Here is an 18,084-nt window from a genome sequence, read left to right as displayed (position 1 = left end):
AAACAAGGTTATTGAAGAAAACAAGCAGGAAGCCAGTGAGTCCCACCCATTTAGTATTCATCTTTTTGGTTTAGAAAGTGCAAGTTAAGCACATTTAAAACAATCTCAGATACTGACATCTTATTTCTGATATGCCAGTAACAGTGCAAATAGGCTATCAATGATTTCTTTTATGTGATATATTCATTGACAACTGAAATAAACCACTTGCCTTAATCTGAAGTCTCTGCTCCCTAAACCTTCATATTTTTTCCTCTCTCATTTTTATGTCAGTTTGCAGCTGTGACTGGCTCTGAGGGAGGGAAAAGCACTGGCTTTTCTCTCTGTTTATGCTCTATCTCTGTTATATAAGTATTACCTTCTGCTCAGCGACATCCAGTCAAACAGATGACTAGGGAACAATAAAAACTCTTATCCATCTTTGTAAACAGTTGTTGTAATGTCTCAGAATTTATTCATTTCAATATTTTGTTGTTATTAACAAAAGTATGAGAAAAAATAATATATTAAAAGAAATCAGAATAAAAGTGTGTAATGCTTATAAGCCTTTAGGAAAATGTTTGATATTACTCTTCTCTGGAGTACAAATACTTTTAAGAAAAGCAAACTCTGATGCTAATACATGTAGCATAGTCAAAACCTTTTCCAGTTGTACAGTTACTTGGGTATGGCATTTATATTTCTTTATAGATGCAACTGGTGCCTCAGTAAATAGAGTGCTAGGTATGGATTCAGAAAGACGTGAGTTTAAATTCGACCTCAGACACTTCCCGACTGTGTGACCCTAGGGAAATCACTTAGCTTGTGTTTTTCCTCAACTATAAAATAAGGATAATATCTCTTACTGTACAGAGTTGTTGTGAAGATGAAATGAGATAACATTTGTAAAAACAAACAAACCACTTACCACATTGCCTAGCACACAGTAGGTGCTATGCTGTATAAAAACTTTTCCTTCTTTATAATTGTATAAAATTACATGACTAGAAGGGGTGACTCCAAACTATTTTTTTATTGAGCTCTTTATTAGTCCTTATTAAGTTGCTGGGCACAGGTTCCATTTTATTCAAAATGCTAGAATAGATTTATGTACTAAGTGATGAACTTTGGGTGTTACCAAAACTGATTCACTTGAATTTTCTGTACTGACATGGTAGAATAAAGAGGAGGAGAGTGATAAGGATACAAACTTCATTTTTTTTTCCCTTCCATCTTTACCCATACACTTAGGTTTTGAAAATCAATAGGATTTCTCAGCATTTTAATTTATTTGTCCATTCAGTCAACAAATGAAATGAAAGGCATGATGATGTAGAGGCTAGAGCACTGAACCTGGAGTAAGGAAAAGTTGGATTCAAATTCTGCTCCAGACCCTTATCAGCTACATGACCTTAGGCACTTTCCTCATTTGTAAAATGAGTGGGTTGAATGTGACCCCTGAGATCCCACTACAGTCTAAATCTATGAACCCTTGACATATTCATTATTCACCACCTATGTGCAATGAACTGTGCTAGACTCTGGAGGAAATATAAACAAGTCATGACCCATGTTCCCTGGGGATAAATAAGTCATTTGGCAGTGTGCTGTTTTTTTTTTTTCATTTTTGTTATAAAGGAAGCGTGGCCAACAAAATAAATGAAGCGTTTGGGTTTGCTCATGGCCCATATTTTTAAAATCTGAAATCTTCCTTCCCCAAAGCCCACAGAAATAATTCTCTTACTTTCTATCCCCTCAGTGCTTTTTTACATGAAAATGAACATCGTCTTGGTATTTTTCTCTACTTGTTTCAGCTGGCATCATGGTGTAGGAGCTAAGCTGGGCTTCAAGTCAGCAATAGCTGTTAAAATTCTATCTCTGTCACTTATCTGGGAAAGGCACTAAACCTCTTTGATGCTCAGCTTCTTCCTCTGTATGGCTATAATAGGCCATTCAGTACCAACCTCTAGGCTGTCGTGAGATCAAATTATATATGAATATGTGTTTGTAAAATGTAGAGCATTATATAAATGTCTATTATTATTACAATCAAGTAATCTTGTACAACCTTAACAGGAATGGGAGACATGGGAGACACTTTGAAAAAGGAAGAAAGGAAGGAATTTTAATGATATATTTTATTATATTGCCTAACTATCCCCTGTATCATTCCCTTTTCGCCATCTCAAAGAGCCATCTCTTATAAGAAAGTTAAAAAAGAGAGAGGAAGAAGAGGAAAAAAAATCAATGTACAAAATAATCAGTGATCGATACACAGAAACAATCTGCCAACATATATGTATATTGGCACTTCTGCAAAGAAGTTTGGGGAAAGGTATCTTCTCATATATCTTCTTTGGGGCCAAGCTTGATCTTTTTAAGTTTGCATTACTTATTTGTGTTTTCCCTCAGTAATTTTTCAAGGATTTTATTACTTTAATAGTTCTGCTGCAATTTTATAGTTTTATGCCCAATCATAGGAACATTGATTGTGTAGCACAACTTTTGACAAGCTTATATTTTTGTGTATAGTAAATGCCCTTCTCTAAGTGACACTCATATTATACATCTATAATTTAAAATTTAATGCCAATAAAGCTTTCTAGTCAAGCAATGAGTAAGATTTTAGATACTTTTCTATGGCTAAATTTTGATACAATATACATACTTTGAATTTAAAATTGCTACCTCTTCTTCAACTTCTCTAGTTCTGTCAAGTCTCTACTATTTTTCTCTTTTATCATGCCTATTTTTGCATGAAACGTTCTCTTGGTATCTCTAATTTTCTTAAAGAGATCTCATGTCTTTGCTATTCTATTATTTTCTTCATTTCTTTGCATTCCTTGTTTAAGAAAACCTTCCTCTCTTCCTTGCTATTCTCTGGGATTTTGCATTCAGTTGGGTATTTCTTTCCATTTCTCCTTTACTTTTTGTTTTTCTTCTTTCCTTAGCTATTTGTAAGGCCTCATCAGACAGCCATTTTACTTTCTTGCCCTTCTTTTTCTTTCTTGTATAATATTGCCAACCTCTGTCCATTGTTCTTCAAGCACTCTATCTATCAGATCTAATAACTCCTTAAATCTATTCATCACCTCCACTGCGTAGTCATATGGGATATTATTTAGGTCTGCAGTCTGATGATTTTCCCTACTTTCTTCAATTTAAGTCTAAAATTTTAGTTAGGATCTGAACCACAATCAGCTCCACATCTTGTTTTTACTGACGGTATAGAGCTTTTCCACCTTTGGCTGCAAAGTATATAATTAGATTTTGATATTGACCATCTGGTGATGTCCATGTGTAGAATCACCTTTTGTTGTTAACAATGACTAACAATCATCTTGATAAAACTCTACTAGTCTCTGCCCTGCTTCATTTTGCACTCCAGGGCCAGACGCTCATTATTCTAATTATCTTTTGATTTCCTACTTTAGCATTCCAGTCCCCTATAATGAAGGAGACATCTTTTGTTGATGTTATTTCTAGAATATGATGTAGATCTTCGTAGAATTGAACAACACTGGCCTCTTTGGCATTAGTGGTTGGAATATAGACTTGTATTACTGTGATGTTGGATGGTTTACCTTAGATTCAGAGATTATTCTGTCATTTTTTGAGATTATACCCCAGTCCTGCTTTTCTCTTCTTTTTACTGACTATGAGGGCTACTCTATTTCTTCTTAGGGATCTTGCCCACGGTGGTATATGTAATAGTCATCTGAATTAAATTCACCCTTTCTCACCATTTAAGTTCACTGACATGCAAGATGCTGATGTTTAATCTTTCCATCTCTTTAACCACATCCAGCTTCCCTTGATTTGCAGATCATATATTCCAGGCTTCTATGCAATATTGATCTTTACAGCATCGGATTTTCCTTTTGTCACCAGATACATCCACAGCTGAGCTTCTTTTCTGCTTTGGCCCAGCCACTTCACTCTTTCCGGAGTACTGGTAATTGTCCTCCACTCTTCCCCAGTAATGTTTTGGACACCTTCTGACAGGAGGGGCTTATCTTCCAGTGTCATATCTTTTATCATTTTAATACTGTCCATGTGGTTTTCTTGGCAAAGATATTGGAGTGGTTTGCCATTTCCTTCTTCCAGTTTGTAAATATCTCATTGCATTTTGCTCAAGTCAAATGTATTTTTAAAAATATAAAATCATAAAATACAACAAGATCTTGTATTATTAGGTCTGTTTTGGTCAACCATGTGATGTGAAGGAATAACCTACCGTATAAAATCCTTTGTAAAAGTGCAAAGGATTTTTAATATTTTAATATATTAAGGCTACCTTTTAATATATTTTATATTATATTTAATATATTTATTTTTATATTATCATATTTTAATATATTTATATATATATTGTATATAAATATATTTTTTTATATATTAAGGCTACCTTCAACATATATGTAGAGTTTTCTCAGAAAGACTTCATAGAGATGAGAAATGTGGCATTGGGGCCTTTAGTTGCTAATGTCCTTTTGATTTAGGGGAATAACACCCATGGGTTTTTTTTTCCCGAATCATTTGGTATCTTCCATTCTTTCAAAATATTTTGAAAATTGTTCCCTCAGTGCTTTTAAAATTATATCAGCCTTAACATTGATTTCTATTAGCTACATATGTGTAAATTCAGTCATGTAATTCAGGAACAGAACTATAGATAGCAAAGTTATACCCACTGAGTTTCCATGTGGTTCAGATTATAATAATTCAATCATATTATGGAGTGGGAATAAAATTTGAAGTCATCTAGGTATTCTCAAGTTCCCTGGATTTACACCTCTCTTGTCCTTAGCTTCCTCACCTATAAAATGAAGAGGTCAGACTAGATGACCTTTGGAGTCTCTCCCATCTTTAGGATTTCTTTAGTCTGCCAAAGATTTGTGCCCCCATCCCTAGGAAATAACAGCTGGAGATAGGCAATGCAATTGCTGCATATTAGGAGAGTATCTATGCACTCACTGAGATTTTAAAAAGAGAGAATAGGTCCCATTCCACAAGACCCGTTTTCCCCCACCAAAAAAAAAAAGACAGTAATGAGTCTGAGGTCCTGGGGTTCTGCCCAATCAAACACTTAACTGGTGTGCCTGAAACACTTTTTTTCTCAGAAAACTGAAGATCCTGCCTAGAGTTTTATTTTGTGATTCCATCCTAATTTACATATTTGCATGCTTTCACTAGAATCTTGGCAGCCTCTTCTTATGCTAAAATTGTGGTAAACCTTTCATGGTTTATTTCCAGTTTCATTTCAAATATCCCTTAAACATTTAAATTACAGGGAAAACATTTTTCACACAAATTTTTTTATTCCATTTTTCTATTTTTTTGTGTGTTTTCTATTTTTGTGTGTGTGTGTGTTGAGAAATGAACAAGCAAAACATATCTTGGGCCTTAAAGAAGGCTTTGGAGTCAAATTAAATGCTATCAAGGTTGAAATCAGTAGGTCTTTTATTTGGAAACCCTCAAAGTCATGAGGAAATGGGGATGAGCTTAGTCCCAGGATCTAGAGAGGGCAATGTTCAGAGAATCCAGTTGCAGTCACTGATAGAACAAGAGTCCAGTAAAATTTGGGGTGAGGCTAGAGCAGGAGGGAATATAGGTTGGAGGTGGCAAAGTCTGCTCCTTAGACTCAGAGTACTATTACACCAAGTTGTTTTGTTTGGGGCTTTTGGGTTTTGTTTTGTTTTTTTTTTTTGCTTTTTGGAGGGGAAAGGTAGGGCAACTGGGGTTTAGTGACTTGCCCAAGGTCACTAGGCTAGTTTTTGTGTTAAGTGTCTGAGGCTGGATTTGAACTCCAGAGCCGGTTCTCTATTCATTGTGCCACCTAGTTGCCCCCAACCAAGCTGTTTTTATGCCATGCATCACAACAGGTCAGAGAACCTAAATAAGATCAGGTATTTTAGGGAAGGGTGGTTTCCCCATCATCTCCCCTCTTGGGGAGGGGCCAATCAACTAGCTTTCATGGGAATTTCAGGAAAGAAAAGGGGAAGGGAGTTTCAAGGCAGGAGAAGGTGGGACACAATTAGGGCAAAGACTATCAGAGAAAGTTAATAGCCCTCCAAACCGGAAGTTTTGCTGGATTATGCCACCACATTTCTCAGTCACCCAGAGGGTTTGCCTCCTCTGAACCCTCCTGCCTTTTCTGAGCTAATTAAGCTTTTGCCTAAGTTGAAGAGAGAGTTGCTGTTCTCCTACCCCTTCCAGCCTCTGCTTTCAGTACTTTTTCCATGTAATTTTTATGGAACTAGCACTGTACTTGGGAGAGGTTTTTGAGAACCAGATCCAAAACTTTATAGTTGTGTTATCATGGGTAAATCACATAATCTTTCTTTAGCCTCTGTTTTCTCCTACACAAAATGAACATAGTAGTATTGACGTTACCTACCAAGATTACTTTGCATTGTAAACCCTAGGTATATCATTAGATCTATGATTCCAGCAAATGGTACAGATCACAACCCAACCACACCTTCTAATTCTGCGGGACTCTTGTCTATGTCCTCCCATAACAGCACCATAGAAAGTCCACTCAACATATATACCAGTAGCTCTACTCATGGTCCTTTGGGTACCAGTGCAACATATGGGAAGCCTATTTACCATATTTTGTTATGGTGACATGAGTTATATGCCTCCTTTTCCTGTCACACATCTCTTGAATGATGCCTTTTATTCCATTTCTTGAATGTAAGTCATAAATCATAATATGCCACAGACTCTTTTGGCCCACTTCCATTGAATTGGGTCATTCGCAATTTTGATTCTTCAATGATAATTGTATTCCTTAAGTTGTGGTCATATAGTATCAGAAAAATATAATTTTGATGAGCTTGTTTTGCTTTAGACAGTGTATGAGAGAGAAGGAAATCTGTTGACATCTGATTGTGCTAAACTCAACTGACTGATCACCATCCTGACTTGGCCAATGCACAGATTGTGTTGAAGCTCAAAACATGTTATGAATTCTGGTTGCAATTTGTATTTTTTTTAATTTTGTTTTTTAACTTTACAGAGAAAAGAAACAGTGTGGAATCAATAGGGTGGAATAAGTGTGGCAAGATATACAGTGTCATCCAAAAGGAACAAAATTTAAATAGAATATGCCTGAGTTGTGAAGAGGCTTAGGGATGACTTAGTCCCAATACCTTCTGTTACATATATAGGAATATATGTTGCAGAAGCAGGATGAAAGCCCAGGTCTCCTCACTCCCATGTTCTTTCCTTATATTAAATGTTTTCAGAGTCTTACAGCATTTCCTGATCTGCCTGGACCATATTCCCAAATGGGGTTCTGTTTCAGATATGACACCCATGCAAAATGGCACCGCATGGCAACATGGTACAAGAGAGCATGGAGGAAGCATTTAATCAATTCCTATGTAAAGAAGTGAAGCGCATCCCTCCTAAGATTTTCAAGAACCTTCTCTCCAGCACCTGGGCTAAAGATTTTTACTAGATTGGTTATCTTTTCTGAAGGGACTGTATGCAATAGTATGAACTCCATCAGAATATAGACAATTCTAAATAAATAACATATAATAGGACTCAAACTGTGAAAGGTACTCCCCAATAAAATATTGTTTTTGAAATCTCTTATTCATTTGCACTGCTAAATTTTATTGATGTTTTTACAGCTTAAAAGAAGAAAAAATGCTTATACAAAAGGAATATGAGAAGATACCTAAACCTGGAGTAAGTGAGATTATGTAGTTTACTGATTATATAGTTTTATATTATATTATATTTAGACATATTATTATAGATTATATAGTTTTACATCTGGGTGCAAATAAACCTGATTATAAAAATTGTGATATATAATAGAGAACCTGGAAAAGTCCAAAGGATTTCACTCAGAAGTGTTCAAGATAAAATCTGTGACTTATTGAGTAAACATGCATATGGATTACCAAATGTGTGCTTTCAAAAAAGATCTGAAATCAAGCAGAATCATAAAGTAGTATGTAGGACCCCCTAGAGACCTTGATCTTCCCCAAAATGGATTCTGTTGGATAGTGTCCACTTTGTGTACTGCAAAAACAATCCTGTCGTCGGCACTCAAAATAATTGTTGCTGTTGAATCATACTAATATATTGTGATTTTTTGAGGAGCTCAAGCTTATTAAAGGAAACGTGGGGAATAATAGGTATAGCATGGAAATCATTCACTTGAATATGTAATTGGCAACTAATAACAAAGTGTTACTTAGTTGTCTTTTGAAATACATCTTCCAACCAAAACAATTCTAAAAATGGTAGCTAAGTTACATAATGTACCTGAAGTATAGTAAAAGTATTATAATGTAACATAGTGATAATAGTACAAGTCTATTGCAATGAAACCTAGCTATCATTTAGTATAAAATTGTTTCTAGGATAAAATGCATTCTGAATTATCACCTAGAATGTCTGGAACACTGTGATACCCTTGTTTCCCTGTGGTGGCAAGCAAAGGTAGTAGTTGAAATGATTGGTAATCCCGGGCATCAAAAAGCTTTACATCAAAAAAAGAGAGGAGATACTTGTACACTTGTTTAATGAAAGATACCTCCCTAGTCAACCACTCAGCAGATATTCTGTATTATTGGAACAAAGAGCAATTGCACCTGTAAGAGGTGAGAACAGGATGAGAGTCATCTGGAGACTCTGGTCAATTATTTGCATTATGGGCAGTTTATTGAGCAAAATATCTGTAAATTATATCTTCAGATTATAAAACCATGAAAATTGTCTTTCACAATTTTAGACGCTTAACTTGAAATCAAAGTCTATCTGAAAAAAGGAAAACATATCTAATATTAGAAGATAGCAATGCTGGTCATTTTAACAGTAACAAAAGAAATCTTAATCTGGCATCCCCCTGTGAGCGCATGCCTTGTAATTTTCATTCCCCTGTTAACACATGTGAAATTTTTAAAAATTGCCATGATCTTTGAACCAAAATCACTTTACAAGTATTTTTAGAAAAAAATCAGTAGTTTTAAAAATGCTACAGTGATTTTTTTCCATATTCAAGAACAGGATCTTATTTTTATGTGAATTTTAAAGGAAATGGAGAAGAGGATGAAAATATTGAGAGAAAGCAGTGAAGACTTACGTAAAGAAATAATTCAAAAGAAACTAGAAATAAAAAACTTAAAGGAAGATCTGCAATACAAGCAAAGACTGTCACTGAAGGACAAAAAAGAACTAGACGATTTATTAGAAGAAGAAGATAACTTAAAGGTACACCAATTAAAGTAAATAAATGTATGCACACATGAAAACAGTCATCCAAACGGCAATAGTAAGAGCTTATGTTGAGATAGCACTTTTCGATTTACTTCCCTTACTGCTAACAAGCTGTTGTTCAGTTGTTCAGTCAGGTCCCATGCTTTTGACTTCATGGGCTATATCTGTGGGGTTTTCTTGACAAAGATACTGGAGTGGTTTGCCATTTCCTTCTCCAGTATGTCCCTATTTTATAGACAAGGAACTGAGACAAATAGGCATTAAGTGATTTGCCCAGGGTCACACAGCTAGTAAAAGTCTGAGACCGAATTTGAACTTAGATCTTCCTGACTCCAAGCCCACTATACCACCTAGCTGTCCTCCAAGATAGGTAGTATAAGTATTAACCCCTTTTTGCAGATAGAGAAACCAAGACGCTCAGCCTTTATTCTGTGAATTTTGGATTCTGTCAAAGGGCTGCACTTGAGTACCTAGAGGGCCACATGTGACCTCAAGGCCACAGGTTCCCCACCCCTGTAGATTATTTCTAAGATCTAAATTTCTCTTTGTAGTTCTAAATTTCATGATCTTTTCCCTCTATTTATAAAGTTTAATTTTTTAAAAAATTAACAAAAATTCTATTTTCTCTCTCTCCCATGTTCCCCACTCACTGGGGGGGGGGGGGAAGAGAGAGAGAGAAAACCAAATTCTTTGTAATAAATATGCATAGTCAAGCAAAACAAATTCTCTTATTGGCTATGTCCCCCCAAAATATTCCACATTCCATACCATGAATCCATCTCCTCTCTTAGAGGAGGTAGACAGAAAGACTCAGCATCTGTTCCCTCTCTCTGTAGTGAAAATTCCAACTACACAGAGCTTTCCCATCTTATGTACCTCTTGTCTCTCTATCTTTCCATTAATGATGACGACAATAATAGCTCATATTTATATAGCATTTTAAGATTCACAAAGAATTTTCATTAGGTAGTATAAGTATCATCATCTCTGATATGGAAAAGAGTAAACTGAAACCTTGTGTGGTAAAGTGACTTGTCCATGGTCATATAACTAATAACTTTCTGAAGCGGAATTTGAACCCACATCTCTAGGCTCTTAAATTGAGAGTATTTTCCTGTATACTATTCAGTCCTACATAGATCATCTGTATAGGACTGATATGATTAGCATATTAATAACAGATAAATAAATTTATATAATTCATTAAGATTTGCTAAGTGTTATATATATATATGTATAGTATATGTGTATGTGTATATATATATATATATATATATATATATCCATATATGAGTATATGTGTGTGTGTATTCTCTCATTTGACCCTACATGTTAAGAGGCCTTTCTCTTGTTCTTTCCAAATTTCAGGGGTATGTGTCATTATTCAGGATTTCTCTTGATTACCCTTCATGCTCATTACATGACTAGCTTTGTCTTTTTTTGGTCATATGTATTCTTGATGAGGTATTTTAGACCACTTATCACACACGAGTCCTCCCTGATAAAGTGCTCCAGTTTAATTAAGCCACTAAATCAAGCATCTACAAAGTATATTTTAAAAGCATATTACACAAGTTTTTGTATGTAGCTGGATGGGAAGCCCAGAGTGAATCCATCAGGAGCTCAGTGATCTATTTTGAACAAGTGTTGTAGATGGGCAATGATCTGGGCCTAGAATTGAATAGGAGGAAATTGGGCTAAGTAATTTTGGAACATTGGTCAGTACTTTCTTTTTTTTGGGGGGGGGGAGGGGAGAAAGGCAAGGCAATTGGGGTTAAGTGACTTGCCCAAGGTCACACAGCCAGTAAGTGTGTCAAGTGTCTGAGGTCAGATTTGAACTCAGGTCCTCCTGACTCCAAGGCTGGTGCTCTATTCACTGTGCCACCTAGATGCCCCTGTTCAGTACTTTCAATGATCCTAAATTATTTGATGCTGAAAAAAACCCATCTTCTTAACATCAATATTTACCTCATGAATTAGGTATAAGCTGATACTCTAGTATTCACAAAATAATGCTTTATACCTAGTAGTTGATCCATAGTTTAAAACCTAAAATTCTTGTTTTTGGAGAGAGAGGACCTAATCTAGCAAGATGTAGTAGAAAATATAATTTTGAAAATACCCTGGTTCTAATCCCAACTCACCCAACTGTCTTCCCTTGTACAAGTTGCGCAGCCTTTCTGAGTCGCAGTTTCATCTGTAAAATGCCATGCCTATTTCACAGGGTTTTCATGAGGAACAAATTAGTTTTCATTTAATCCTCACAATAGAGCAAATGTGAAAGGGCTAGATAGGTGATAAAAAGATATATTAATATATTATTTCATTCTTCCCACCTTTTTCAGTGGTATTCAGAGAACATTGGTCCTGGGTCAAGTTGCTATCCTACCCTGATTCTTTTATATTCAGAGCTCAGTGGAGACACACACTTGAATACAATATCTACTTTTTGTAGTGGATAAAAGTATTAGGTTGGACACTTACCCACAGAGAGCATCTTCGGTACAATCCGAGTAGGAGATAAGACATCAGGGATCATCTATATCTCATTGTGTGCCCACATAATTTTGTCTCTTCTGCTAGAGAGGAAACCTTTTTGTATCATGCGGCTTGTAGATTAGGATTGTTTCAGTATGGTGATGATTTGAAATGAACTTTTAAAGTTTTTATGGAACGATGTTATGTCTAGGAGATTGTAGGCAGTCCAGTGATAGTGGTCTATAATAATGGTCCTGTTATAATATGATTTATTGTTTGAACTGTTCAAGATATTTTAGTCTGATTTTGTAGTAGAGGGATTTGCTATCTGTTAGTACATGAAATAAAATGAATTTTTAATGTATAATCTAGCCAGCATATTATATCTTGCTAGGTACTTAGTAGAGGCTAAATTTTTACAGCCTGTAGTAATGTGTTGTACCTTTTCTTACATGTTCTACATTGGTCACTAAGTACAGGCTTACGGGTAGTTTCTGGTGGCATTGACCTGGTCCTCAATTGCCATCATTAGCCTTCCTGCTTTTACAAATTCTCATTTCTTAGCCATTTGAATGATGCTTCTCTTTTTAATATATCATTGCTTGAGTTCATGGGGATATTGCTCACAGAAGGCCATTTTGATTCCACTCTTGGATCATAGTCATTTTAAAGGCTATATACAGAGGAAAGTCATTGTTAATTACATTTGACAAATCTAATACCAATATATCAGCATATTTTACTGTTATTATCTATTTAAAATTATCTCAAGTTTTCATGGATCTGTTCTTTCTGGGCAATTGTAGAAAACATGATTCAATAGAGATGCTTCAGTTCCAGTCCAGTGTATTGGTAGAAAATAATCAAAGATAATTTTCTTGCTTATACTTGTAGCATAGAGATTTGTCATCTCTGAGTTCATAAAATATAGTGATATTTTAATATGTTTATTATCTAATTCTCATATTATTTCTCAATGTTCGGAATGAATTTCATGTTTATAATTTTTTCTTTACACTGAAGCTATAGATTGACAGTAGCCTCAAAACCATAATATCACCTCTTCCTAAAAGTATTATGTGGCATATACTTATGTTTTTAAAGTAAATTAAAATTAATTTTATATTTAGTATTATGCAAGCCCCTCCTAAGCTAAAACTAGAGATGAAAAACATTGGCCTAGATGGTGTTGATAATATAGCACAAATGTAAATATTATATATGTTAATATAATAGATGCTAAGTCAAAGGAATAATAACAAAATTATTTATTTCTCAGAAATGTATGAATTAGATGTTATTCAGACAACTTAGTTTAATTTTTTTTTCTTTACTAGGATGAAGTGGTCCGCCATCAAAACATCCCTTTGCAAATTGGAAAAGAAATAGAAAAAATATTCCGTAAACTACTGTATGATTTAAATCTTTATTTACAATTTTCCACTGTAATAATTGTATACTATAAAATTAGAAAGCAAATCTAGATATATAAAAAAATTTTTGTAAAATCCATCAAATTGTTGGCATAATTTTAGAATTTATTTTAAGTGAGTGCCAAATATCAAGTACATTAAAAGAAAGGATTTTTATTAGTACAGCAAATTATTACATTAATAAATGCATGCATGCATACATACATATATCTATATGCAACTTTTATGGGGACAGATTCTTTCTAATTCAAGACTCCTCTTTTGACAATTCTTATATGGCTGTAGATACAAAGTTTAGCTATCTATATCTTATCTATCTACATATGAAATGTGAAGGTTGTATAGAATAGTAAGAATCCAGTTATTCCAGGTAACTACAAGCCACAATTATAGAATATTTTCACTTTTCCAGTACTGAGATATATAGCTCCCCCAATTGCCTGAAATATTCATATAGAAAATAAAATAGTCTCCAAAGCATTTGCAGTGGGGCAAAAAGAAAAAGTGAGGAGATCTGGAGACTTAAAGAAGTAGCCCTGTGACTGATCTATTTGCTAACCAGAAGAAAGGAAGAAATTCTCTCTCTGGTTGGTAGAAAAAGCAAACCCACAGAGATGGAATCACCTAGAAGTACATCAGATGTCAGTTAGAGGTGTTCATTGGTTAAACTGATGGCAGAGATTAGGATTTGGTGGTGGTGGTTGTTCAGTCGTATCCTTTCCTCTATGACCCCATTTGAGGTTTTCTTGACAAAGATAGTGGAGTGGTTTGCCGTTTCCTTCTCCAGCTTATTTTGTAGATGAGGAAACTGAGGCAAACAGTTAAATGACTTGCCCAGGGTCACACAGCTAATAAGTGTCTGAGGTCAGATTTGAACCCATGAACATGAGTCTTCCTGACTCCAGGCCCAGTGCTCTATCCACTGGGCCTCTAGCTGCCTCTCCTATCAAGAAGACAATACTCAGGGTAGTTTCCTGCCCTGGACTCTTGACTTTTACATGCTTCTTCTCTGGCTAGAACCAATCCCAACACAGCTGGGCCAGGGCCTGCAGGTGGAAACAAATAAGTCAGTATGCCCAAGTAGCTTGGGTTCAAGGGCAGAGGAATCAAACTGCTTCTGGCAGGAAATCCTAAGAGAGTGAGAGAAGCAGCAAGAAAATGAAGGATTTGAGAGAAGAAAGAAGGAAGAGGAAAGGGGGGAGAAAGTAGTAAGATGACAGAAGCAGTGATGGGAGGGGTGAGAAAGAGATCACTGATTTTAAAGGAACAAGCAAAGAGCAGACGTTATGATGGGAAAGAGAAAAGAAATCCCAATTAGAACACATCCTTCTAGTGGGCATCATTATAGGGGCAAACAGTCGGCCCAAAACCATCACGGAGCCACACAAAGAAGGAAACAGCAAATAGAGACTATGAAGTGGGGAAATGAACAGCCTTACACATACTGACAGTCTCTGAAGGTATTAGCCGTATTCACCTCCAGCCTGAGACCTCAGCAGAGGACCAAATTACGTTCAATATTCTCTATTCTGTGCTTTGCTAAGCCTATAAATTGCAAATCGGGTGGGAATATCCTCATCAGTGAAATCACAGGTCCAATTGAAAAAATCTATATACCCACTGTTGTGGTTTAAACTCAGGGACGTTAAAAACTGTTGGGTTGGGTTCTCTGCCCCGCCCCAAAACTGTTGTGGTATCATAATGTGTTGTGGTGGATCTGTCTCAAAGAATTCAGTCATGGGGTGGCTAGATGGCGCAGTGAATAGAGCACCAGCCCTGGAGTCAGGAGGACCTGAGTTCAAATCTAGCCTCAGACACTTAACACTTACTAGCCGTGTGACCTTGGGCAAGTCACTTAACCCCAATTGCCCGACCTTCCCCCCTCCAAAAAGAAAAAAAAATAATTCAGAGCAGACCACCTCTAATCCAAGTATAGGCATTTATTGAGATTGACGCCTCTCATGAAGCCAGCTAAATTCCAATAAGAACCAGTAACTTTAGAGAAAGCAAGATAGATTTTTATAAGGAAAAGATGCAATTACATAACAAATTTACATAGAATAGAGGAATAGCATTAATATTAAAAAGGCAAGAGAAGTTTGTTAAGTGATTAGGTAATGGAGGAGGGGTTTGTTAAGGGATCAGGTAATGGAGGAGGGGTCCCTTCTATGGTTTGGTGGTTAAACATTCTGGTCATTCTGCCCTCCAACTGGCTAGCTATTGTGGCCCTGTCTGTTTAAGACAGATAGTTAGGAATTGTGGTCCTGTCTTGGGCTAGATGGATGATGTGATTGTGATTGAATACAAGGACACACCTGTTTCTGTGGGAATGAGTCTGGGTTGCAGTGACCAGGTAGAGGCAGCAGCTAGGTTCCCATCATATGGACACACCTGCTGTTTCTCTGGGAACCAAGCGTTCAGGGATCTGTTGTTCCAGTGAGCAGCGAGGCATATACAAAGAAGTTAGGATATTGGCTGGAGTGGGGGGGAGAGGTCGGGTTAGGTAGGTACAGTGGGCCTGCTGTTTAGTGGGGCCAGGCCTATATTGAAGTTAGAATATTAGGGCTGGGGGCAGCTTTATTAGGATTCCATCACCCACCAAAAACCAAAACAAAATCTCTGTTTATTGAAATCACAGAACTAAGCAAATACACTTGGAAAACTCTGAATCAAAAACATTTGGGGGTTGTTTAATACTAGAAGGACCAAGAGTGTCAACTGATGGAAAAAATTTATTTTAATTTTACTCTGAAATAAATATTTTCATCCTATATACTTTCTTTTCCTTAGGGATTAAAAAAAATGCACTGCATCAGCTGATGCAGCTTGGTCCTTTGAGGCATTCTTGTACAGTAAATGTAAATCCTGGTACTTTTGATGCTAGTGGAAGAACTTTCAGTTACATAGAAAGTGCAGTTGTCAAGGATGCCTCAGTCCCTATGGCAGAGAATTGAGTTATTATCATGCCGGCCTCCTACCCTTTCATCCTTCCCCATTGACAGCCTTTTGTCTCACCACTGTCCCCTTTGGTCTTCTCCTCCTTAGTGACCATTCCCCTGCTGTTGAATTTTTTTCTTCCCAACCCTTTTTCTGAAGAGCTTCAGGAACTACTATATTTAAAGCATACCCACCAAACCCCATTTTTCCCCTTCTCATCTTGTCGACTATTCTTGAGCTTTCAGAAGTCAAAACAACCCAAGCCCTTGCTTCCAAAATAGTTCTGGGACAAGCCTGGCAGTTACAGTTGACTCAAGGGCTGAGGTTTTCAACCAAAACTACATAGAGAGGCGAGTCCAGTATGAGGAGGTGAGAAGATAGGATGGCTTCCTTTGACTGTGAAAAAATTACCATTTCCAAACTTTTCTCATAGAGAAATGGAGAAGAAAAGGGCAGTCTTGGTAGAGCAAGTAAATGAATTAAGTGAAATACTCAAGAAATCGGAAACCAAAGTTAATAGTTTATTGACAGAGAAGGAGGAGGTGATAAAGGAAGTAGAAGGGAAGAGAGCCCTACTGGAAATCAAAGAAAGAGAATTCAACCAACTGTCAAAATTATTGGAATTAACCAAAGAGAATGAAGCCAGTTTACTGACTGAAAGGTTAGTTGCATATTAGGTTATGGTTTTCTTATGATTTTTGAAGACTCAAAAATATTTTTAAATGTTTTGTGTTGACAAGATATCACTATGCTTTTGAATAGGGCAACAGTGTCATTTTTTTCCTATTTACTATTTTTTTTCTTTCTGTTATATTACTATCACTAAATTAACTTAATTCCTTCAGAATTTAGTTAAGTGCCTGTTATGTTTCAGGCGCAGGAGATATAGATTCCCTGCCCTCAAGGAGTTTACAACTATCTCACCTCCAACCAAACTCATCAAGAGAACTTTCTCTTTGCCACTTAAACAAAGCAAATCAAACACATTGGCCATGTCTGAGAATGTATGACTCTTTTGTTGTTGGGGTTTTTATCAGTCTTTTTTTCTATTTTTCAGTGGTGTCCAACTCTTCATGACCCAATTTGGGATTTTCTTGACAAAGATACTGGAATAGTTTGCCATTTCCTTCTTCAGCTCATTTTACAGATGAAAAAACTGAGGCAAACAGGTTAAGTGACTCACACAGGGTCACTTAGCTACTAAGTGTCTGAGACCAGATTTGAACTCAGGAAGATGAGTCTTCCTGATGCCAGGCCCAGCACTCTATCCACTGTGCCATCTAGCCACCCATATTCTTCCCTGATAGCCATAACCCCCTTCTGCATGGGGGTGTTTTTCACTATCAAGTCCTTGAAAGGCAAGATTGTTTTCTGAGCTGATAAGAGTTCTGATCTTAATTTTTTGTTTTAATTCTGTTTTTAGGGCACTATAATTTTGCTATACTATGCTACCTCTGATATCTTTCAGCTTTAGTTTTCTACCATATTAGTGCAATCATCGTGTAGATTGTTTTTTTGTTTGTTTCATATTGTACCCTGTATCAATTCATTCAATTCTTCCCACGTTTCTCTGAATTTCCATGTTTTTCATTTCTTAGTACATAATCATAAGATCACAAGATCCTGGCCTTAGAGCTAGCAGGAACCTCTGAGTCCATCTAGTCCATCACCCTTATTTTACAGGTGAAGAAACTGAGACCCAAGGATTTGAGCGGTTTGTCCAATATGATATGAATAATAACCATGAGAGGCATGATGTAAACTCAAGTCCTCTGACTCCAAAGCTAAGGAGCCTTCCACTCTAGCATGCAGCCATCACATTACAGACCACAATTTGCTTAACCATTCCCTAGATGACTGGCACCCACTTTGTTTCCAGTTTGGGCTACCACTGAAAGTGATAGATGTATTTTGTACACATGGGACTTTTTCCTTGGTGTATGTGCCAAATTGTGGTATCACAAGACACAAATCTCTCTCTCTCTCTCTCTCTCTCTCTCTCTCTCTCTCT

At 36.4% G+C, this 18,084-nt stretch overlaps 1 protein-coding gene across 1 annotated transcript in view; it reads left to right on the top strand.

Annotated features, from left to right (window-relative positions):
* Nucleotides 1–18,084, top strand: part of LOC138175894 (coiled-coil domain-containing protein 146-like) — a 245,301-nt gene that overhangs the window by 169,631 nt on the left and 57,586 nt on the right. The window contains exons 5-8 of the mRNA XM_069106545.1: nt 7,629–7,686; nt 9,043–9,219; nt 13,041–13,114; nt 16,507–16,734. Coding sequence (XP_068962646.1) covers nt 7,629–7,686; nt 9,043–9,219; nt 13,041–13,114; nt 16,507–16,734 — 537 coding nt within the window. The remainder of the gene's footprint in view (nt 1–7,628; nt 7,687–9,042; nt 9,220–13,040; nt 13,115–16,506; nt 16,735–18,084) is intronic.

The sequence above is a fragment of the Petaurus breviceps genome, unplaced genomic scaffold, assembly GCF_028583685.1.
Source record: "Petaurus breviceps papuanus isolate PSGF00001 unplaced genomic scaffold, PetGlider_PUasm1.0 79, whole genome shotgun sequence".
In the NCBI taxonomy this organism is placed as follows: Eukaryota; Metazoa; Chordata; class Mammalia; order Diprotodontia; family Petauridae; genus Petaurus; species Petaurus breviceps.
The sequence above is the reverse complement of the archived record's forward strand: the minus strand, read 5'-3'. Positions and strand labels throughout refer to the sequence as shown.